This window comes from Bos javanicus, chromosome 24, assembly GCF_032452875.1.
Source record: "Bos javanicus breed banteng chromosome 24, ARS-OSU_banteng_1.0, whole genome shotgun sequence".
Classification (NCBI taxonomy): Eukaryota; Metazoa; Chordata; class Mammalia; order Artiodactyla; family Bovidae; genus Bos; species Bos javanicus.
In genome coordinates, this window is record NC_083891.1 from 52924227 (window position 1) to 52949762 (window position 25536).

Consider the following 25536-nt stretch of genomic DNA (forward strand, 5'->3'; position numbering starts at 1 on the left):
GCTTCCCTGTCCATCACCAACTCCCGGAGCTTGCTCAAACTCACTAGCCTAGTCAAATGGAGTCTCCCTGAAGGCTCTGTTGGTGTACAAAGTGATCTAAAGAAAAAAAAAAAAAGCCTGCTGTTTAATGATTTGGTGGAGAACAATCCATGTCCAGGAATAACTGAGAAATAAACAGAAAATGGTTGATAGGATGTTTCACTTTCTGTGGGCTCTTATAGTTTCAAAATGCTTATGGGAAGTTGCATAATCAACCCAATACTCTCATCAAGAAATTGCTTGGTCAATTCATTGGGTAGTTTCAGAATCAGTAGCTGGTTTTATTTTGGTTTGGTTTTTTTGAGTAGGAAATTAGAAGTGTATTATACCACTGCCAAATATACTAATAATCCAAATAGACTTTGGAAAACACAACTGTATGAGTAATCCTTATGAATCAGTTGTCTATGGAAATAATTAGATTCAATAAAAAAAAATGCTCAATCACTTATTCATTTATCTGGATTATTTTTATCCAGACAATTTAGCTTTTTTTTTCTTTTTAACAAATTTTATTGGAGTATAGTTGCTCTGCAATGTTGTTATTTTCCATTGTATAGCCAAGTGAATCAACTATCTGTATACACATATCTCCTTCCTTTTGGACTTCCTTCCCATTTAGGTCACATTGAGCACTGAATAGAGTTCCCTATGCTATACAGTAGGTTCTCGTTAGTTGTCTATTTTATACATTGTATCAACAGTGTGTGTATATATATATACATATACATGTACATCAACCCCAGTCTCCCAATACATCCCATACCCCCGCTTTCTCCTTGGTAGCCATATGTTTGTTCTCTATGTCCGTGTCTCTGTTTCTACTTTGTAAATAACATTATCTATACCAAAGTTTTCAAATTCCACATACATGCATTAATCTGCCATATTGTTTTTCTCTTTCTGACATAACCTCACTCTATATGCCATTCTTTAGGTCCATCCACAGCTCTACAAATGACCCAATTTTGTTCCTTTTTATGGCTGAGTCATACTCCATTTTATATATGTGCTACATTCTCTTTATCCTGGACATTTAGGCTGTTTCCATATCCTGGCTATTGTAAGGTTCAGTCCCTGCATCTTGAAGATCCCCCGGAGAGGAAGTGGCAACCCACTCCAGTATTCTTGCCTGAGAAATCCATGGACAGAGAAGCCTAGGGGGCTCCAGTCCATGGGGTCGCAGAGTCGGACGGGACTTGGTGACTGAACACACATGCATACAGGGAACCTCCATCCTGTTCTCCATAGTAGCTGTATCAGTCTACATTCCCATCAACAGTACAAGAGGGTCCCCTTTCCTTCACACTCTCTCCAACATTTATTGTGTGTAGATTTTGTGGTGGTCATTTTAACCAGTGTGAGGTGATATCTCCCCCACCCCGCCCCCCTTGTAGTTTTGGTTTTTCATTTCTCTAAGAATTAATGGTGTTGAGCATCTTTTCATATGTTTGTTGGCCATCTGTATGTCTTCTTTGGAGAAATGTCTATTTAGGTCTAAAAAGGTCTCCCGCCCATTTTTTTGATTGGGTTGTTTGTTTTTTGGAGCTGCATGAATTATTTCTATATTTTAGAGATTAATCCTTTGTCAGTTGCTATATTTGCAAATACTTTCTCCCATTCTGAGGGTTGTCTTTTCATCTTACTTATGGTTTCCTTTGCTGCACAAAAGCTTTTAAGTTTAGTTAGGTCCCATTTGTTTATTTTTGTTTTTATTCTAATTACTCTTGGAGGTGGGTCAAAAAGGACCTTGCTGTGATTTATGTCAGAGTCTTCTGCCTATGCTTTCCTCCAGGAGTTTTCTAGTATCTGGCCTTACATTTAGGTCTTTAATCCATTTTGAGTTAATTTTTGTGTTTGGTGTTAGGGAGTGTTCTAATTTCATTCCTTTACATGTTGCTGTCCAGTTTTCCCAGCACCAATTATCTAAGAGGCTATCTTTGCTCCATTGTATATTCTGGCTTCCTTTGTCATAGATTAGCTGACCATAGCTGTGTGGGTTTATCTCTGGGCACTCTATCTTATCCCATTGATCTATATTTCTACTTTTGTGCTAGTATCATACTGTCTGAATTGCTGTTTTAAACCAAATTAAAATATTCTAACTGATTGAAAGTGTAGCTGGTTGGTGAGGCTTTCTCACAGTGTCGTTCAAACAAAGATTCTAATTGCTGATTTTTTTTTTTTTATTGTAAGTATTCTTTTTCTAGACCTTAAGTGATATCTCAAGCAGAGTCCTTAACTTTTCTGTCACTTTCTATCATTAAACCATGGTCCAGTTCCATTAGAAACTAAAATCTGAAATTTAATTTAAAGATTCTTTTTCTCCTATGGTCAGACTTTTGGCTCTGAGGACTAGGGGGGTTACAATTTGTTTCCTGAATCCTCCAGCACCTTGGAATAAATGGAGCAGTGGGGGTGGGACAGAAGCAGGGAGCTTACTCCATTTCAGAAACACCTTTAGCCATTCTTCTTACCTCCCTGCTCTTCCTGGTTTTTGTGGGGGTACAGCGATTGGAGATAAAGAAAAGATGAAAGGAGAAAGTCAAGGTGGGAGGGAAGAGAGCACAATGTGAAGCTCTTCACTGATTTTCTGGGCACATGGGCTGACCTCAGGTGGCACCCAGATTCTCAGCCTCTTATAAAACACAATATGAATTATTTACGGGAGCCTGTGGGATGCTTCTCTGGCCAATTCCATGATCTGAGATACCTCGTCAGGACTTAACCCTCCCCCCCCCCCCACGAAACAGATGTACCTGTCCACCTCACTGGTCTTCTGGAGGGTCAGCTACTTTCAAGCCTAACTTTCCAGCTGCCCATGTGACCCACAGGAAGCTCCTCTGTCTTTGACAAGCCAAATGATGAGAACGCTCATAATCCACACTGGCTCATCTCTCAGACATGCTTTGTTCAGTTATCTCTTGTCTGTTTGAATAGACATAGGGTAGACCAGCAAGCCTGCTGCCTCAATAAGCTTCTACCTAGGGAATAAATGAAAGGCAGATCTCTTTTGCAGGAACCTCAAGAGTCTGTAGATGTCTTTTATTATAGCTTCATTTTATCTTAGCCATCAGGAGAGGAAGAGCACCTCTGTCTCTCACTGGAGAGAATAAAATTGTCTCTCAGGCCTTAGAAGGTTTTGCTAATGATTTCTAGGATACCTCCTTCTTGATTTTCCTTCTCATTATATATATATATATGCTCCAGTGACATTTCAGATCAGTGAGACAGATTTTGATGTCTCTTACCAAGTCTTGGGAAATGTTTAACTCCAAATGATAGCCATTTTATTCAGAGTGAGAAGATGCTTGTGCCCATTTGTCTTTAATTTGAGGACCTTCTTGCCAACTCTGTAGTGATAGGGAAAGCAGTACTTGAGATCCTGTTAGTTAAACTTGACAATACATGAAGTGTTCTTGATGATGTCCTGGTTAAAAGGACAAAACTATGATTGGAAGAATTAATATCATCAAAATGCCCAAATCACCCAAAGCAATCTATAGATTTAATGCAATCCCTGTCAAAATATCCATGACATTTTCATAGAATAGAACAAATATTCCGAAAATTATATGGAACCACAAAAGACCTTGAACTGTTAAAACAATCTTGAAAAATAGAACAGAGTTGAAGGTATCAGACTCTCTGACTTCAGACTATACTACAAAACTACAGAAATCAATACAGCATGGTACTGGCCCCAAAACAGACAAATAGATCAGTGGACCAGAATAAATAACCCCAAAATAAACCCACACCTAACCACAGATATGCAGATGACACCACCCTTATGGCAGGAAGTGAAGAGGAACTCAAAAGCCTCTTGATGAAAGTGAAAGTGGAGAGTGAAAAAGTTGGCTTAAAGCTCAACATTCAGAAAATATTTAGAAGATCATGGCATCTGGTCCCATCACTTCATGGGAAATAGATGGGGAAACAGTGGAAACAGTGTCAGACTATTTTTTTGGGCTCCAAAATCACTGCAGATGGTGACTGCAGCCATGAAATTAAAAGATGCTTACTCCTTGAAAGGAAAGTTATGACCAACCTAGATAGCATATTCAAAAGCAGAGACATTACTTTGCCAGCAAAGGTTCGTCTAGTCAAGGCTATGGTTTTCCAGTGGTCATGTATGGATGTGAGAGTTGGACTGTGAAGAAGGCTGAGGGCTGAAGAATTGATGCTTTTGAACTGTGATATTGGTGAAGACTCTTGAGAGTCCCTTGGACTGCAAGGAGATCGAACCAGTCCATTCTGAAGGAGATCAGCCCTGGGATTTCTTTGGAAGGAATGATGCTAAAGCTGAAACTCCAGTACTTTGGCCACCTCATGCAAAGAGTTGACTCATTGGAAAAGACTCTGATGCTGGGAGGGATTGGGGGCAGGAGGAGAAGGGGACGACAGAGGATGAGGTGGCTGGATGGCATCACTGACTCGATTGACGTGAGTCTGAGTGAACTCCGGGAGTTGGTGATGGACAGGGAAGCCTGGCATGCTGTGATTCATGGGGTCGCAAAGAGTCAGACACGACTGAGTGACTGAACTGAACTGAACTGATGGTCAGTTATACTATGACAAAGGAAGCAAGAATATACAAAGAAGAAGAGACAGTCTCTTCAATAAGTGGTCCTGGAATAACTTTACAGTTCCATATAAAGTAATGATATTATAACATTTCCTCACACTGTATAAAAAAATACAATGGATTAAAGACAGAATAAGATCTGAAAGTGTATAACTCCTGGAAGAGAACATAGGCAGAACACTCTTTGACATAGATCACAGCAATAATTTTTGGACCTGTCCTCTAAGGTAGGTCTTCCCAGGTGGGTCTCAGGAGCCTGGCAATGCAGTAAATGTAAGAGATGTGGGTTCAATCTCTGGGTCAGGAAAATCCCCTGGAAGAAGCATAGCAACCCACTCTAGTATTATTGCCTGGAGAATGCCATGACAGAGCAAACTCCAGATTACTGTCCATAGCATCACAAAGAATCAGACACGACTAAAGAGACTTAACACACACACACACATAGTCCTAAGGCAAAAGAAATAAAAGCAAAAATAAACAAATGAGACCTAATTAAACTTAAAACTTTTGCACAGCAAGGGAAACCATTGACAAAATGAAATGGCAACCTACTAAATGAGAGAATATATTTGCAAATGATATTACCAACAAGGGGTCAATATCCAAAATATATAAACAGCTCTGCTAAGTCTCTTCAGTCATGTCAGACTCTGTGCAACCCCATAGACGGCAGCCCACCAGGCTCCCCTGTCCCTGAGATTCTCCAGGCAAGAACACTGGAGTGGGTTGCCATTTCCTTCTCCAATGCATGAAGGTGAAAACTGAAAGTGAAGTCGCTCAGTCGTGTCCAACTTCCAGCAACCCATGGACTGCAGCCCACCAGGCTCCTCTGTCCATGGAATCCTCCAGGCAAGAGTACTGGAGTGGGGTGCCATTGCCTTCTCCATATAAACAGCTCATATAACTCAATATAAAAAAAAGCCAACCCGATTAAAAAATGGGCAGAAGAGCTGAATAGACATTTTTCCAAAGAAGATATACAAATGGCCAATAGGCACATGAAAGATGCTCAACATTTCTAATTAATAGAAAGGCAAATCAAAACCACAATTAGACATCACCTTACACTTGTCAGAATGGGTGTCATCAAAAAGTTTACAAAAAACAAATGTAGGCAAGAATGTGGAGAAAAGGAAATCCTTGTACACTGTGGGTAGGTGTGTAAGTTGATTGATCTGCTATGTAAAACAGTATGGAGGTTCCTGAAAAAAGCTAAAAACAGAACTACCATGTGATCCAGCAATTCTATGCTTGGGTATTTATCTAAAAGAAACAAAAACACTAATTTGTAAAGATACATGCACCCAGTGTTCATAGCAGGTTTGATCCCTGTGTCAGGACAATCCCCTGGAGTAGGAAATGGCAGCCCACTCCAGTAATCTTGCCTGGAAAATCCCATGGACAGAGAAGCCTAGTGGGCTGCAATCCATGGGGTCGCAGAGAGTCAGACACAGACTGAGCACACACACACGATGCTCATAGCAGCACTGTTTGCAGTAGCCAGGTTACGGAAGCCAAGCATGTGTCCATCGATAGACAAGTGGATAAAGATGCTATGGTATTCATATACAGGGGAGTATTCCTCAGCCACTAAAAAGAATTACATTCTCTCATTTGTAGCAGTGTGGATGGGCCTAGAGAATGTTTTGCCTAATGAAATGAATCAAAGACAAATAGTGTATGATACCACTAATTTGCGAAATTGAAAAAAGTAAAATGAACGTATCGAGGAAAACAGAAACAAACTCAGATATAGAAAACAAACTAGTGGTTTTCAGTGGAAAGAGGAAAGGGAAGAGGGGCAAAATAGGGCATGAGGTGAAAACACAGAAATTACTGTATATAAAATAGATAAGTGACAAGGATATACTGTAGAGCACGGGGTATTATAACCACTATTTTGAATAACGTAATGGAGTATTATCTATAAAATTACTGAACCACAATGCTGTATGCCTAAAACTAATATAATATTGAAAATCAACTATACTTCATTTAAGAAAAAACAGACGAAACTTCATGTCAATGAATCATATTCTTTTAACTGATATATAGTATTCAGAATTTCAGTATTACTTTTCAACATATATTTTTATTCAGTTTTCAAATCTGCATATATCATTTTTATTTTTATGACTCTAACATGACATTTTATGGAAGTATAATAAATTTGTATATAGAGACCTAACCATATTTTTGCAGAATGTAGTTTGTTTCCCGTGTTTTCATAGTAAGATTTAATGTCTTTGGGGCTTAAGTATAAATTTTGCAAAGATTGTGGTTAATTCATACAGTTGCATATTATGGAGCTGTTAAAAATTACACTGCTGACTTATTTATTGACAGAGAAAGATTTTTCTGTAACTTTTTTAAGACTACAAAATAGTATGTATGGTATAATGCCATTTTTGAAAAATAAGTATATTAGTATATATTCTCTTGCTTTCACACACACATATATATGCATGTGTGGAAATTATAAATAAATAATAATAGTTCTTTTTGGATAATGAGGTTCTGGTAAATTTTATTAACATTTCTACAATGAGAGCATATTGATAAACAAAAAAGTAGATATTATTATTTAAAGCATCAATGAAATGAAAAAGGCATTGGGGTTCCTGGCTAGAAATGAAGTATTGCATCATTAATACTCAAGAGTATTGCTTTCCTTTTAGGTCAAGACACAGAAGAAGCAGGGAGCTCCATGTCCACTCTGGAGAGGTCACTGGCGGCACGCCGAGCCACCCGGGCCAAGCTCATGATTCCTATGGATGCCCAGTCCAGCAATCCTGGTGAGTGACAGTTGGTGCCACAGTGGAGACGGGAACAACATCACGTTAATATGAGGCATGCGTGCTTAGCCGCTCAGTCGTGTCCAACTCTTTGCAACCCTTTTGCCTGTAGCCCGCCAGGCTCCTCTGTCCATGGGATTTTTAAGGCAAGAATACTCCAGTGGGTGGGCATTTTCCTCCTTGATTTGCAGTATTATATTAGTTTCAGTTTGTATATTATATTATACAGTTTTCTTTGTGTATCTTTTCTCTATCAGCTATCAAAACCTGATTAGAGTTTTCTCTGAACTTTCTGGACAAATGGGCATAATGAAGAACAATTAAAATCATATCATTTTTATTTGGAAGTTAGAATTTTCACTCTGTTGTTTGTTGTGCTTGCCTTACACAACCACGTGATTTATCTATGGGCAATCAGTTGATACATATTTAAGAAGTTGTATAGAAAACGAATCGATCTAAAAAGAATGGAAGTTTTGTCATTATTGATCTTATTCTAACAACCACCTTCATAGATTTTAAAAAACTCTTTTAATAAGTCTAATTTTCAGACTTAAATAATCTAGCTCTCTTGAAACAAATATTGAAATAATCACTTCCTACTCCCTTCATGTTGAAGTTTTCTGTCATACTGCCATTTTCACTGAAGATATTAGTATCTACGAATCACTTCCTTTCCAATTACCTCTGTGATCAATCTTGGTAATTACAGTATCCATGCACGTAATCCATCTGATGTTAGTTCCTGATGTTCCCTACAATATTAGCTCTTTCCCACCTCAATTCATCAGTTCCATGTCACACAGTAAACCAATAACTGTACCTGCTGCAGAATGTCAGTTTCTGTCATCTCTTTTTCTAGCACAGTATTCTTTTTCTCGTTTATTGGCCCCTTGCTAACAAATTTTTAATCCCACTAGGACCTACAGTCCATTAACTCTGCAACCTTCCCATTATCCCTGGTCTTCCTCATGTCTTTTTATTTCCATTAAAACTCAACTTCCAATCCAGCATTAATTACTACCTTCCGTCCCTTCTAAACAGCCTCATCTCCCTTGGTTCTTCTTCCCTATCATAGTTACCACCCAAAAAAACTCAACCCTGGTTAAATTAGCTCCTCAGCAACATTGACCATGAACCCTGACAGCTGACTTCATTTGAAGAAAGATATGTAGCCTATTTGGGCTTCCCTGGTGGCCCAGCTGGTAAAAAATCCACCCGCAATGTGGGAGACCTGGGTCCAATCCCTGGGTTGGGAAGATCCCCTGGAGAAGGAAACTGCTCCCCACCCCAGTATTCTGGACTGGAGAATTCCATGAACTGTATAGTCCATGAGGTCACAAAGAGTCGGACATGACTGAGTGACTTTCACTTTCATATAGCCTATTCACTGGGCATTTATGACAACAAATTCAAGGTGAACTGTCATTTATTTGGAAATGCCAGTCATTTCTCTCACTTTGAGAGAAATCATTCATTATCATTCACTGAGACATCATTCATTGTCTCACTGTATAAGATGAATATCTTATATCTATTCTTTCCTTTCTGACTCAATACCTCTCTCCTTTCCCCTGTCCCTGCTAATAAGCCTGCTTCTTTTATCACCAAGAGAAGCATTTAGAAATGATATCCTTATCTACCCTTCAAATCTAGTGATCTGTTTTTGTTTCTGTGTAAGACCAGCCCTTTCCCTTGAGGACAACCTTTCATTCCCACTTAGGGACTCTTCTGTAATTATCCCTTTCCTTTCTTGGATCATCAGTTTTCCTTCCTACTCCAATATGTGTATGAGCATTATCTCATAACTCCCTTGTTAAAGCATCTTCCCTGGAACCACTAGCCCATTCCTCCCCTTTCCTGAGAAACTGTCTTAAAAGTTGTCTGTAATTACTTTTTGCTCTTTTAATCTTCTTTATTAATTTTAATAGCATTTCCACAGTCCCTCTACTAAAACCATGGCTGCCAAGATTTCAATAATCTCCACATCTTCTTACCAAATGCTCAATTGTCCAGTGCTCAGCAAAATTTGACATAGCTTCTGTTTTTCCTGGAATGCTTTCTTCACTTGCCTGTTGTGTTCTAAATGCCCCCAGTTTTCTTCCTGTCCCACTGCCTTCTCATTTTTAGTCCTTTACTTACTCCTCCTTTCTCCCCAATCTCTTAAGAGATAGAGTACCCTCAGGCTCAGTCTGCAAACTGCTGTCTACTATCTACACTCGCTTCTTAGAAGTTGTCATCTAATACCAATGGCTTTAATGCCATTTGCATGCTGATGAGTCACAAAAGTTAATCCCCAGATTAATTCCTTCCTGAAACCCACATCAATTTCCATATACAATATTGACTCACCTTCTTCAAATGGCTAATAGGCAAGCCAGGTGAGCTCAACATGGAAATCTTGCTCTTCCATAATTCCCTCTCCCCAGCTCCAAACTTGATTCCTATTATTTTTCCCAATACACGGTACCACTATTTAACCATCTATTCTTGTTTAAAAAACAAAATAAAACACAACCTCTAGTTTCATACTTCTTTATTCTGATTTCCTCACATCGCAAATTCAGTCTTTCACCAAATCTGATAGTTCTTGCTTTCAAAACCCATCCCGAATCTGACTACTCTTTCCCACCTCCACTTTTCTGCCTTATCCAAGCTATACCATCTCTAGATGGCAAATATAATCTATAGATTGTAGACTATAGCTGTAAACTTGTAACTGTTCTCTTTTCTTGAGCTCTTGATCTTACAGGAAGTCGTCTACACCGAAGCTTTTCAATGTGAATTGGATGATGTTATTCCTCTTGACTTCCCGTCACATGTGGCACAATATCCAGCGATTTCATCATGCCCAAGAGGTGCCCTGTGGTCCAGCCTCTGGCATGTCTCTCACACTGTCTCCTGCTGTTTCTCTCTATAATCTCTTTCAGCCACATAGCTCTCCTCTCTGTTCTTTGGCAATAACACACATTCCATCTCAGGGACGTTTTACTGTCCTCTTTGCCTGGCATTTCTTTCCATAGATATTTAGTTGACTTTTCCCTCATTTATTCAGGTCTGTGTTCAACTGCCACCACCGCGAAGGAACATAGATCTTCCCTGACCATTACCTAGGAGCCTCCTTGGTCTCTCTCTACGCTCTTCATTCTGCTTTGTTTTTCTTAATTTGTATAACTGTCTTACTTGCTTTATTGTGTTTGTTTACTTATCATGTGTTTTCCCTGTGTAGTATAGGCTCTATGAGAGCAGGAATTTTGCCTGCTTTCATCACGTCATATCCTCAGTACCCCAAATGGAGATTGGCATGGTAGGCACTCAGTTGATACTGTTCAGCCAAATGAATGAACTAATGGCTGTTTCTTTCTACCTACTGTATGTGATGTTTCCTCTACATTCCAACATAGCTCTCAATTTTACTATAATAAATGGAATTTATAACAGATGCCAGTTGTTCAACTCATGGGATAGATACTGTTCTTATGCCTGTTTTACTAATAAAAGAACTGAGGCTTACAGAGTTTAAGTACATAGCTTACAATCATACAGCGAGTAAGTGACAGGGCCAGAATTGGGACTCCGGACCGGCTTCAGCCTCTGTGCTCTGAATCATTATGCTCCCAGCTGCAGTCCTCTGTGAAGCTATTCATTCCTTTACCACATAGAAGGATGCTGTACACTTAGCTGCTTCTATTTGTGTTTTCCTTCCAGCCACTTTCCTCTTATAACTAAGTTCTGTCTGTGCCAACCTTCTATAGCTTTCTTCTTAAAAATCAGTGTGTTTCAGAATCTTCATGGGACTTTCTCTCCCATATATAACTTCTTCATCTAAGAAGTTTCCATATCCCATTGACTTTTTTTTTCTTCCACTGTATCTTTTGAATCCCTGGCTGCATTCCCATTTCCAAGATTCATGTTTTTATTCTTCTCTTTATGGCCTTACCCCTGAACTGTCAAAACAGCTTTATAATTAATCTTCCTCCTCTCTGTAGTACCTTCTAAATGTCTTTGTATCCTGCTTGCCAAATTTCTTCCTAAAACAACTTAAATATGGCATTCTACTCTATAAATTTTCCCAATGGCTCCTCACTGTCTTCCAAGAAAAAAAAAAAAAAAAAAAACCCTGTGCATACCAGATGTAAGTCTGTATTTCTAGTCTCCTGTTGCTATGTTAGACACCCTTGCCAAGCCAGACCAATCACCAATTCACAAATATGCATTGTTGTTTATTTGATTTTCCTTCTGAACACATTTTTTTTTCCCCCTTATGGAATGACTTGGTAGCCATCTCTAACTAATAGAGATCTGTGAATCTTTCAAAGACCAGAGAGGTATTAATGCTCTCATGAATTCTTTCCTCTCTGATTACTACACCCAGAAATGAGGGCTTCTTTTCTCATGTTTGAATAGTCTCTCTTTTTAACACTTTTATGGAATTAATTCCTCAGAGTACTGCCTCATATACTTAGGTATTCAAGTCCAAATCTTCCCTCCTCTAACAGATTGTGTATTACATGATAGGGAGGGGATGCAGCTAATTCTTCTTCATATTCACACATTGTTTAACTCAATATCTAGCATAAAATTGGTACTTGCTAAGTATCTGTCAAATAAATGACTAGATGAAAAAAATAAACGTATTATAAGAAGGCCTTGTGTTCATAACACATCAGGGTTTAAGGCTCTTTTTTTAGCAGTTCTAATAGATATCTTCAAATAAAAACTTGATACATTAAAGGCAGTTAAAATTGTTTACATTCAACAAGAACTAACAAGCTTAGAAAGAAAGAGAAATGTAATGAAATATAACAAGTGTTGAGAACTTCTAAATATTATTCACTAGCTAAATACCTTTCTAATTCATATGTCATTTACTCCTCCCAATACTCTCATGTGTTGAGTTTATCCTGATTTTACAGATGGGAAATAGTCTTAGCTTAACAAACTTTCTTCCTTCCATGAGTCTGTATGATGTGCTTCTTTTCTAAGGACAAAGATGCCTTATATTATTTGTATTCATTTTTAAAAATAATTTGTTTGACTCTAGCATCTCCAGTTTACAAACATGGAAACCAAAGTTCTGAGAGTCTGAACCCAAAGCTTGTGCTCAGTCTGTTGGCTTCACCCTACCCCCTCATGCTGTCATCTCAAGCTCTGACTTGCTCGATGGCTAAAGCACGACTTCTCTTATTCCTAGTGTCTTACATGAATGCAGGCCCTAAAATAACAAGTAATTTATTACTTTAATTAGTTTAAAATTAGTAAAATAGTAGTTAGAAATGTATTAGTTTTATTAATTTGAAAACTATTCTATAAAGCATGCATATATGTGATTTTCAGCAGTTAAATACATTTATAAAATGCATAGGGACACTCTGACTCAACAGTTCCATACCTAGATTTATTCTGTTCTTGGGTGTATATCTAGCAGAAATGCCTAATATGCTCACCAAAAGACATGTATAAGAATACTTTGGGGAATACTGCTTGTCATGACTTGGTAAAATATATAACGTATTCACACAGTGGACTACCATGTAGCAATGAACACGGAAAAGCTAAAATGATACAAACAATATGGAGACTCTCACAGATGTACTCTTGCAAAACAGAAATGTAATTCATCTGTATGATTCAATTTATGTAAATCTTAAACAGGCAAAGTAACCTATGGGGTTAGAATTCAAAAGAGTAGTTACTCTTAATGAGAGGTGGTTAGTTACCAGAAGGGACCATGGAGCAGCTTCTGATAACGTTCCATTTTCATGGCCTGGATGATGGTCAGAAGACATTTCACCCTGAAAAATCACTGAGCAGTACTGACGATATTTAGTTTTCAATATGTATTACTGTTGTTCAGTTGCAAAGTTGTGTCCAACTCTTTTTGACCCCAAGGACTGCAGCACACCAGGACTCCCTGTCCCTCGCTGTCTCCCAGAGTTTGCCCAACTTCATATCCATTGATTTGGTGATGTCATCCAACCATCTCATCCTCTGGCACCCTTTCTCCTTCTGCCTTCAATCTTTCCCAGCATCAGGGTCTTTCCAATGAGCCAGCTATTGGCCAAACTATTGGAGCTTCAGCATCAGTCCTTTCAGTGAGTGTTAAGGATTGATTTCCTTTAAGATTGACTGGTTTGATCCCCTTGCTGTCCAAGGGACTATAAATATGCATATTATATTTAAATAAAGCTTCAATTAGAAATGAAGAGTCAGTAGAATATAGACCTTTTGAAATCTTTGTTGCATTACATTCTTTGTTGGCTCCAAACTCAGTTGGTTAAACTCTATCTAACAAGAGAAAATTTATTTCAGCATATAATCCAAGTTGATTTTAAAATTAATTCTTAGACTTTCTGATAAATAAAATAGATTCTTTGCAACTGACATGATTGATGGGCCTTAGCTAACTAGGCTGAAAAACTTGTAGATTTGTATCTTGACAGAGTTATGATTTCATTCAGAATGGTAGATGCATGTACTGATGGCCCACTTGCAATTATTTGGATTTACTAGTGTATCAGGTCTTGTATAAACTACATCATAGCATAGTTTGGGTTTCCAGTCACACGTATAAAGATGCTTGCTGTTCCACTTAATAATCTCTATTTTTGTAAGATTATTTCCCCCCTCTTCCTTGACATTTCTCACCATGTTCTGCAAAATGATAACTACCAGATAAAATATAAACTATCTGAAGTGTTTGTTAGTTCTTAAAATTCACAGGAAATGGCATTTAATTTCATTGAAGTACAAAACCTGTTTATTTGTCTGAGGTTATGCTTTTTGGTTGAAAATATTAGGTGGCATATGTTACTTCTTACCCCAGAACACACTTCACAGCTAAGCAAGCTGATGCCTGTGAGAAGCATAGTAGCTAATAACATAGACAGGAGAAGAATCCAGATATTCTGATTTCCCCAGTCTGGTGCTCTTTCTTATAAAACTGTGGCAAAAAGTGAGTATTTTTACAGTGGCCAAAAATAATTTTATGTGATTTTCTTACTATAAATTAGTCTCCTGGAGAAGACTCTTAAGAGTCCCTTGGACTATAAGGAGATCCAATCGTCCATCCTAAAGGAAATCAGTCCTGAATATTCATTGGAAGCACTAATGCTGAAGCTGAAACTCCAATACTTTGGCCACCTGATGCAAAGAATTGACTCATTGGAAAAGACCCTGATGCTGGGAAAGATTGAATACAAGAGGAGAAGGGGACAACAGAGGATGAGATGGTTGGATGGCATCACCGATTCAATGGACATGAGTTTGAGCAAACTCCAGGAGTTGGCGATGGACAGGGAGGCCTGGCGTGCTGCAGTCCATGGGGTTGCAAACAGTTGGACACGACTGAGCAACTGAACTGAAGGAAAGTCATATGCTGAGTTTCCAGGAATCAGACTCTGAAAAGAGATTGGAAAACAGGAGATTTATTAGCAAGTTCCTTTAGGAGTAACACCTGTGAGGGTAAAGGGTACAGGATTGCTGAGAGGGAGATAATAAACTAATCAGGTATTGTTATCGTCATTCACTTTGTAAATCGTGTCCAAGTCTTTGAGACCCCCATGGAGTATAGCACACCAAGCTTCCTGTCCTTCACTATCTCCTGGAGTTTGCTCAAATTCATGTCCATTGAATTGATGATGCCACCCAGCCATCTCATTCTCTTTCACCCTCTTCTCCTGCCTTCAGTCTTTCCCAGCATCAGGGTCTTTTCCAATGAGTTGATTCTTCATATCAGGTGGCCAAAGTATTGGAGCTTCAGCATCAGTCCTTCTGGTGAATATTTAGGGTTGATTTCCTGTTGGATTGACTGGTTTGATCTCCTTGCTGGTTGGCATATGGAAAAACCTGGACAAACTATTTGGCCAACCCAAAAGTTTGATGGAGGCCTCAACTGACAGTACAGATTGCTCTGGTGCTGGAATTATCCTTCTAGGTTGTCCCAAATGAGGTGGGGGCGTGGGGGCGGTTCTGTAGTCTTTGAGGCAGACTGCTTCTAGGAAGTAAGGTACAGGCTTGGTGAGCAGCTTCTTTGGCTGAGAGCAGTACCTGGAGCGATGGCAGCTTTTCTTACACTTTCAGTGTTTTATTATTCCATGCATCCTAATTATTCTGCCTTGGAAAGATTCCTTTTCCATTCTCATATTGTGTTTTCTTCTGCTGTAAAATGCCTGAGGAGAGGCGAAGAATAGATCTAGGTAAAATAGAAATGGAAGCAGATACCCTGTAGGATCACATCAGCTGTACAATTTTAATAATTCACTGTGTGAGTTTGTTGAGTAAAAATCTCTTGAATTTCTTTTTTTTTTTTCAGTTTTTTATTTCCTTGTAAATATTTGAAGGAAAAAATGTAAGATCAGCCTCTAAAGAAGCTAGAAGTTTCAAAAACTTAAATTAGATGGTGTTTAAAAAGACTGAGGCAGAAGAAAGCATACAGTTTTGTTTTAAGGATAGCTTGGATGCTGCTATGGTTACTGGTTGGGGGCCTTTCTAGAACGTTCACTACGAGAGCCAACATTTTCTTCCCCACCCTCACTATCTGCTTTAGTCACTTGAGTGCAGAACTCAAACAGTTTTCAATATCTTTGGAAATTTTTGACTTATATTTTAAGAGGTCATATTTTTAAAAATTTTATTTATCATTGAACAGTTTTATTTAGATATAATTTATGTGTGTAACTGTACATATTTAATGTACATAGTCTAGTAAGTTTAGACGTGCATTCACCCATGATACCATCACCACAAAGTCATAGATAAGGTTGTTTTAAACAGTATTTTTTATTAAATGTTATTCAGCTCAGTCTTGAGGCAGATCTGTTGGGACTCAGGAGAAATTAATGTCAATAACCAACATTTCCACCCTGCTGCACTTGTAGGTGGGTGCTGTCTTTAATCCTCAGAACCACATCCTAATGTTGGTACCACGATGATCTCCACTTTACTGATGAAAAAAACAGGAAATAGATTACATACCCTCTCATGTGAATGTATAGTTACCTACTGCTGCTAAGTTGCTTCAGTCGTGTCCGACTCTGTGCGACCCCATGGACTGCAGCCCACCAGGCTTCTCCATCCATGGGATTCTCCAGGCAAGAACACTGGAGTGGGTTGCCATTTCCTTCTCCAATGCATGAAAGTGGAAAATGAAACTGAAGTCGCTCAATCGTGTCTGACTCTTAGCGACCCCATGGACTGCAGCCTACCAGTCTCCTCCATCCATGGGATTTTCCGGGCAACAGTACTGGAGTGGGGTGCCATTGCCTTCTCCCAGTTACCTACTATTACCTAACAAATTACCTCAAAATGTAGCAACAGAAAACAGCCATTTATTTTTTCAGTAGCTTCTGAGCATCAGGAATCCAGGAATGATTTAGCCAGGCAGTTCAAGCTCAGGGTCCTCAAGACATGACTCCTGGCTTCCTCCAGAGTGAACCATCAGAGAGAGCGAGAGGGGAAAAGAGAATGAGAAAGAATCTCATTTAACCTATTTTTCGAAGTGACATACCATCACTTCCATTGCACTCTTTGGTCACCAGACCAATCTGGATGAATTGTGGCAGGGAACTCCAACAAGGATGTGAATACATGAAGAGAGAATCAACGGGCACTGTCTTCGATGTTGGCTGTGGCATTGTTTCCCTATCAACTGGCAGAACTAGATAATGAACCCAGGCAGTCTGACCTAGTGTTCGGGCCCTTTACCACTATTTTAAGAATAACTGCAGAACGTGTCGTTGTGAATGTTCACTATTTTCCTCAAGTAGGAATTTGTGGATACTTGTGGCTGGCCTCCAGTGACAATTGCTTGTCAAAGGACACCTGAAAATGTGAAGGAGAGTATTTATCAAGGGTGATGGAAACTACAGTTCCGAATAGTCCAGATTATATGTAGGCCATTGCCAAAAAGAAACGCTAAAGAGAGGCAGAGTGCGAAATCATGTCACTTAAGCTCTTTGCACTTTAAAATATTATCTTTACTCTTCTGTTCACCTCTCCTCCTCAACAAATCTCTCAAATTGTCAAGTATCATGGGGAGAAGTACCTATAGAGAGCTTTATTTCTTAATAACTTTAAAAATAAAATCTGTATTTTTAGATTTCCTGTAGTTCGTGTTTAACACTAACATTTTTGTAAATGTTGTTTAAAGTTTTTGAATATCAATGTGCCCTGTTCAGGAAACTAAGTAATTTGGTGGTGAGGGAGTTTCTACTTGAAAAATCTGTATGCGTCAGTATGAGAGATAAATCCAGTTGTCAGCAAGCTGTGTCAGAACAGATTTCTTGTCATAGTTGGCCGCAAGGCAGAGATTTATTGAAAATGTTTGATGATATCACTCTTTGAGCTGTTTTGCATAAGCAGAGCAGGGCAGTGAATGCCTTGAATTGTACTGTGAGGACGTGTCTGTGTAGGTGTGTGTTTCTGGCTCTCAAAACTGACGTGTAGTTGAAAATACAAAAATGCACTTCAATACACAGTGTTAGGTCCAACTTATTTCAGAATGATTAGTTTTGCAACAACTGTTTTATAAGTAAGGGTAGCTGTCTGTTCTATTTTAGAAATGAATCATGGATCAGAAAACTTCAAAACCAAAGCTTTGGAATACTGACTAGTCTATTCATGTGAGGGAAATAGAACAATGCAAATTTCTGAGTTGCTGAGACATACAACAGATTTATCGTTTTTGTAAAAGAACTTTTATTATTTGCAAACCTTTTGTACTCAGGTCAGTAGTCAAAATGCAAAACTCATAGAAAGTAAAATTTCTTAAGTAATGAGAGACTTGGAGCTGGAATATGAATTTAGTCTCTTGGGTTCTCTCTGTTCTCTAACTTATACAGAATCTGCGGCTTGCCAAATTATTTTATGTTTCTCTATTCAAATTTATTCAGCACCAACTGCAAGATATTTATGACATTCTTTTTCTAACTGCGTTGTAAAATATTGGTTAAATTCAGATAACAATATTGATTAGAATGTGCACAGTTTGTCAAGTGGGTGCTTTCTACTTTTAAGGGAGACTATTATTGTCACATTTATTTATGAGTAAAAATTGTCAACACAGGAAAAGCTTTGCAATTTGGCAGTCAACCTTAATGACTGTATAGTAATCTCATTTTGATTGGTAAGATGTATGAATTCAATTAACTGCTTCAGAGAGTGAAATTTTGAGTCATAGGAATACAGACTTTGTTATTATATGATTTTTATTTGCAAATGTATTCAAATCTATTACTATTATTATCATTGTAGTAACATAGTAACTATACACACCAGGAAACAAAATAATACATACATGAAATCATGTGAAAAATCTCCAGTGGGTTAAAATGACAGATTTATAAATATTTCTAGAAAATCTCTCTTGTTAACTCACTTGAAAAATATGAAGTATCTCCAGAACTGTACTATGACAGACACAAAGACTACAAAATGATAACCTTTTCCTTGAGGGAATTTATCATTATTTTGGCTGGAATCTGGTTTGAATTTCTAATTCTTTTCGATGGTTCCCTTCTCATTTTATTTCTTTTCCTTTTTCTAAACTCTGTTCATGTGTTTATATAGCCACAATCTACTTTTATAAAATATCTTATCTATTAAATTAAAACATCTTTATTTATGATGTTATATATCAGTTAGTCTGAATTTTTCATTGAAGTCCTTCCAAAAATAATTTAGAAAAGCTTTGTATTACCACACACGTTTTTAATTCAGTATTTAAAATTAAATATTATAGGTTAAGTATCTGCAAAATACATAATTTTTCTGGTAGTCTACTCTTTTAAATAAAGCCAAAGGTATAAAAACACCATAGCCGTTTGATACCCACCATCATCCATTTACAAAGTTGTCAATACGTTAGGAAGTTTCCCTTTTGCAGAGAAAAGTTTGTACCACTCATTTTCTTCCTTTAACTAATACCTACAATTCACTTCCCCACAGAATTGCATACAACTGTCAGCTCTGTGAACTTTCACAGGAAGTTAAATTCTGCTGCTGCGGCTGCTAAGTCGCTTCAGTCGTGTCCGACTCTGTGCGACCCCATAGACGGCAGCCCAACAGGCTCCTCTGCCCATGAGATTTTCCAGGCAAGAGTACTGGAATGGGTTTTAACCAGAAAGTTAAATAGTATTTCAGTTAACAACTAGATAATGTCCTCTAATTTTTCTGGAAGGAAAAGTTATATTCAAGTATTGATTAATCCTTCAAGTTATCTGCTTTCTAATTTTCTAGGAGGTACAACTGTAAAAAGCTTTATCATGACATATATCTACAGGTTTTATTCACTTAGAGGTACTTCGTATAATACAATATACTAAGACAGGATTTAAAACATTGAAATATCTTTACTAATGTAAGTTTTTGAAAAAATATTTTATCCCATTAAAACATTAATATACATTCTTATTTGATTCAGACAAAGCACCCATTACTTCAGTTCAGTTCAGTCACTCGGTCGTGTCTGACTCTTTGCGACCCCATGAATCGCAGCACACCAGGCCTCCCTGTCCATCACCAACTCCCGGAGTTCACTCAGACTCACGTCCATCAAGTCAGTGATGCCATCCAGCCATCTCCTCCTCTGTTGTCCCCTTCTCCTCCTGCCCCCAATCCCTCCCAGCATCAGAGTCTTTTCCAATGAGTCAACTCTTCGCATGAGGTGGCCAAAGTCCTGGAGTTTCAGCTTTAGCATCATTCCTTCCAAAGAAATCCCAGGGCTGATCTCCTTCAGAATGGACTGGTTGGATCTCCTTGCAGTCCAAGGGACTCTCAAGAGTCTTCTCCAAAACCACAGTTCAAAAGCATCAATTCTTCAGCTCTCAGCTTTCTTCACAGTCCAACTCACATCCATACATGACCACAGGAAAAACCATAGCCTTGACTAGACGAACCTTTGTTGGCAAAGTAATGTCTCTGCTTTTCAATTTGCTATTTAGGTTGCTCATAACTTTTCTTCCAAGGAGTAAGTGTCTTTTAATTTCATGGCTGCAGTGACCATCTGCAGTGATTTTGGAGCCCCCCAAAAATAAAGTCTGACACTGTTTCCACTGTTTCCCCATCCCATTACTTAACCTCCTTAAAAAAGAGTTAGTCCTCATTACCAAAACAGTCAGTCAAAACTTTCTATCTGAAAAAAGACCTGGGTTCATTTTTCAATTAAACATGTTAATATGCACTTTAAGGAGTGTTATAAATATACTGAAATTAAATTCTCAAATGCAGTTTTACATATATATGTGTGTGTATATATATACACACACCCCCTCCCTCTTGAGCCTCCCTCCTACCCCCGTTCCTGCCCTCTAGGTTATCAGAGCCCCAGGCGGGGGGCTCCCTGTGCTATACAGAAGCTGCCCCCTAGCTATCTATTTTACACATGATAGTATATACGCGTGTGTGTTCAGTTGCTTTAGTGTGTCTCTTTGCGACCCTGTGGATTGTAACACACCAAGCTCCCCTGTCCATGGGATTCCCCAGGCAAGAATACTGGAGTGGGCTGCCATTTCCTTCACCAGGGCATATTCCTGGCCCAGGGATTGAGCCTGGGTCTCCTGCATTGCCGGTGGATCCTTGACCACTGAGCCCCGGGTGGAATGTATCCATGTCGGTTTTGTTTTCTCGATCCGCCCCACCCTAGCCTTCCCCTCTCTGTCCGCTTGGCTGTTCTCCGGGTGTGTGTCTCCATTTCTTCCCTGCAAATAGCTTCATCAGTACCATTTTTCTAGATTCCATATATATGCGTTAATATATGATATTTGTTTTTCAGTTTCTGATTTACTTCACTCTGTATAACAGGCTCTAGGTTCATTCACCTCACTACAACTGATTTAAATTCATTCCTCTTTATGGCTAAGTAATAGTCCATTGCATATATGTACCACATCTTCTTTATACATTCATCTGTCGATGGACATCCAGATTGCCTCCATGTCCTGGCTAGTGCTGCAATGAACACATTTTGGGGTACATGTGTCATTTTGAAGGAACCTTTTTAATTTAAAGTGCTATGTATTTCATGTAATTAATCTGCATTTTTAAGTCAAAATATTTTAAAAATCTGTTTGTAACCAACAATACTGCAGTGTAATTTGTATCTTGATGATGAAATTACTAGGTAAAAGGAATGTGATTTAAAAAAAAAAAAGATTTTACTTTGATAAATGTACACTGCTGTCCATGTTGAACTTCAGCAACTGGCCTTAGGGTATAACTAAATTAAAAAATCATAATATAAAATAAATAATTCATTAATTTTTTAGATAAGAATATGCTGTTGAAATTGATCATTCCAGCAGCTAGCTTAATTTTTATTTTTTGTTAATAAAAGGTAGAACATGCTAAACATTTTATAAGATGAAGATTGACTTACACTGAGAGTAAGTATTTCATAATATGATACAGTTCAGTTCAGTCACTCAGTCGGGTCTGACTCTTTGTGACCCCATGGACTTCAGCACGCCAGGCCTCCCTGTCCATCACCAACTCCCAGAGTTTACTCAGATGCGTGTCCATTGAGTTAGTGATGCCATCCAGCCATCTCATCCTCTGTCGTCCCCTTCTCTTCCTGCCTTCAATCTTTCCCAGCATCAAGGTCTTTTCAAATGAGTCAGCTCTTTGTATCAGGTGGCCAAAGTATTGGAGTTTCCACTTCAGCCTCAGTCCTTCCAATGAATATCCAGGACTGATTTCCTTTAGGATGGACTGGTTGGATCTCCTTGCAGTCCAAAGGACTCTCAAGAATCTTCTCCAACACCACAGTTCAAAAGCATCAATTCTTCAGAGCTCAGTTTTCTTTATAGTCCAACTCTTACATTGATACATGACTACTGGAAAAACTATAGCCTTGACTAGATGGACCTTTGTTGACAAAGTAATCTCTCTGCTTTTTAATATGCTATTTAGATTGGTCATAACATTTCTTCCAAGGAGTAAACGTCTTTTAATTTCATGGCTGCAGTCACCATCTGCAGTGATTTTAGAGCCCCCCAAAATAAAGTCTGCCACTGTTTCCACTGTTTCCTTATCTATTTGCCATGAAGTGATGGCACCAAAACAGATTGATTATATTCTTTGCAGCCAAAGATGGAGACACTGTATACAGTCAGCAAAAATAAGACCAGGAGCTGACTATGGCTCAGATCATGAACTCCTTATTACCAAATTCAGACTTAAATTGAAGAAAGTAGGGAAAACCACTAGACCATTCAGGTATGACCTAAATCAAATACCTAATTCATAATGTGATACCACTGAACAGGCATTTGAACAATGGAATCGGACAATGCTCAATAAACCTAGAAAATATTGTGTAAGATACCATCTGTAGGTTTAGACCAATGTAACTTCAAACATGTTTTGGTATTTCAGAAAACATTCAGTTGCATTTAAATCAATGTGTCACTAAGTGGTACTACTTCAGCTGCTTGGAAGTATTTTCTATTAAATATAAATCCTTAGTGTGAGCATTTAGAGTATACTTTCATATTCTCTCTCCAGACTATAGATCGCCAAAGCCTTACTTTCCTTCACAGAATTAATAGAAAATCCCCACTTTTTTAGCATGCTCTATATAATATATTCCATTTCTGAATAATCTAATGTTTCTAACATCATCATTTTTGCCTAGAAGAAAGAATAAGATGAAAACAAAACTAAACCAAATAAAGACCAGGGAGCCGTAAGGTGGCCTATGAATCACTTCTTTGTTTGAAACCATGAAAAATTTTAAACCTCAGGGTAATTCTTGCTGGTGAGATTCTTGAAGAGTGAGTTGTCTTTTCTGAAGTGAGAAAGGGACTTTCTAGAAAGAGAGGTAAGTAAAGGAACCTACATGAAACTATGAGGAGCATCCATGGATTTGAACATGTGAAAATGTAGCCATTTCCTTTTTGCTTGTTCGGCGGATGCATGGGATTGAAAATATTAACGACAACACCTTTGTTTTGCAGCTGTCGTGAGTGCCATCCCTGTGCCAACCCTAGAAAGTGCCCAGTACCCAGGAATCCTTCCATCACCCACGTGTGGATACCCCCACCCACAGTTCACCCTCCGGCCTGTGCCGTTCCCAACACTGTCAGCGGACCGAGGTTTCGGAGCAGGAAAAAGTTAGTGGATTGCATTTTCCTTTCTTTTTACCGAGAACAGACGAATAAGATCAATAAAGTCTTGTCAAGTGTGTAGCATTTTGATGTTCTTATCCTTTGTAAAGAGGGATTCAGCTGTGACCTGAGTGCTAGAATTTTCTTTTTCAGCATGGTCAGTTTTTTGGACCCTAAACATGTATTGGGACTGATTTTCTAGGAGTCTTTCCACAGTCTGTTGCACTGACAATGTGAAAAGTTGTGAGAAAACAAAGCTGAACAGGTCCAGTAAAACAGCAACGTGATGGGTGCTGGAAATTAATGTGTTCTGTTAAGCGGGAAGCGAATACGCAAGTGACTGAACTCCAACATATTCTCACTTAAGTGTCTGTAATAATTGAAGATGTCTCTGATTTTCCTTATGAACCAATACCTGTATGAAAGTTTTAGCTTTCTTTAGTTAAATCAGCCATTTGCAACACCATGGATAGACCTTTTTCATTTTCAACTTTTAAGAAATAACTATCGGAAATAAAAAATTTTCCAGACTAATATTTCACCTGTTTTTATGTATGTGTTTTTCCAGCTTTAATGGGAATAGTAGGCATTGAACAGTGTGTTGTGTGTGTTGATTTGATATACTTCTCTGTTGCAAAATGATAATCACCGTAACCTTAGCCAGCACCCCCATCCATGGCACATAATGAGCATTTCTTTTTTGTGGTAAAAACATTTGAGAGTTACTCTCTTAGCAACTTCTGAGGGTTTAACACAGTATCATTAACTATAATCACTCCTCTGTCCATGGGATTCTCCAGGCAAGAATACTGACGTGAGTTGCCATCTCCTCCTCCAGGAGCTCTTCCCGACCCAGGTCTCCTGCTTGCAGGCAGATTCTTTACTAACTGAGCTGTGAGGGAAGCCCATTCTATACATTATATCCCCAGAATTTATTCATCTTCTCACTATAAGTCCGACCAAATATGTCCTTTCTTCCCTCATCTCCCAGTCCCGGGTAAACCTTGTCCTAGTTTCTATGTCTATGAGTTTGGCTTTTTAAGATTCCAAATATAATGTTTGTCTTTCTCCATCTGACTTATTTCACTCAGCATAATGCCTTTAATGTCTATCCATGTTGTTGCAAATATAAATGCCCTATTCATGGCTAAATAGTATATATGTGTGTGTGTATACATTTTATATGTATCTCACATCTTCTTTGCCCATTCATCCTTGATGAAAACTTACCTGTTGCCATGCTTTGGCTATTGTGAATTATGCTGCAAAAAGCACGGGAATCTCAGCCATAAAAGGGAACAAAATGGGGTCATTTGTAGTGATATGAATGAATCTAGTTTTACTTACAGAGTGAAGTAAGTCAAAAAAAGGAAAACAAATATTGTATGTTAACACATATATATGGAATCCAGAAAAATGGTACTGATGACCCTATTTGCAGGGCAGGAATAGAGACACAGATGTAGAGAATGGACTTTCAGACACAGCAGAGGAAGGAGAGGATGGGACGAATTGAGAGAATAGCTTTGAGAGATTTTATATATATATATATATAGTATGTAAAATAAATAGCTCATAGGAAGCTGCTATATAGCACAGGGAGCTCAGCTCGGTACTCTGTGATGTCCTAGAGGGGTGGAATTGGGGGTGTGTGGGAGGGAGGTTCAATAGGGAGATGGTATAGTATACTTACCGCCGATTCACACTGTTGTACCGCAGAAACTAACACAACATTGTAAAGCAAGTGTGTGTTAGTTGCTAAATTGTATCCAACTCTTTGCAACCCCATGGACTATAGCCTGCCAGGCTCCTCTGTCCACAGGATTTCCCAGGCAAGAACACTGGAGTGGGTTGCCATTTCCTTCTCCAGGGGATCTTCCAAACCCAGGGATTGAACTTGCATCTCTTGCATTGGCAGGTGGATTCTTTACCACTGAGCCACCTGGAAAGCACCTGGAAAGCAATTATCCTCCAAATTAAAGAAATAATATTAAAAATAGTTGGCAAA

At 38.5% G+C, this 25536-nt stretch overlaps 1 protein-coding gene across 2 annotated transcripts in view; it reads left to right on the forward strand.

Moving 5' to 3' along the window:
* The window catches only part of DCC (DCC netrin 1 receptor), a 1302902-nt gene that overhangs the window by 1216436 nt on the left and 60930 nt on the right, over positions 1-25536 (forward strand). For both annotated transcript variants that reach the window (XM_061400228.1, XM_061400229.1), the window contains exons 25-26: positions 7309-7425; positions 23379-23534. In XM_061400228.1, coding sequence (XP_061256212.1) covers positions 7309-7425; positions 23379-23534 — 273 coding nt within the window. The remainder of the gene's footprint in view (positions 1-7308; positions 7426-23378; positions 23535-25536) is intronic.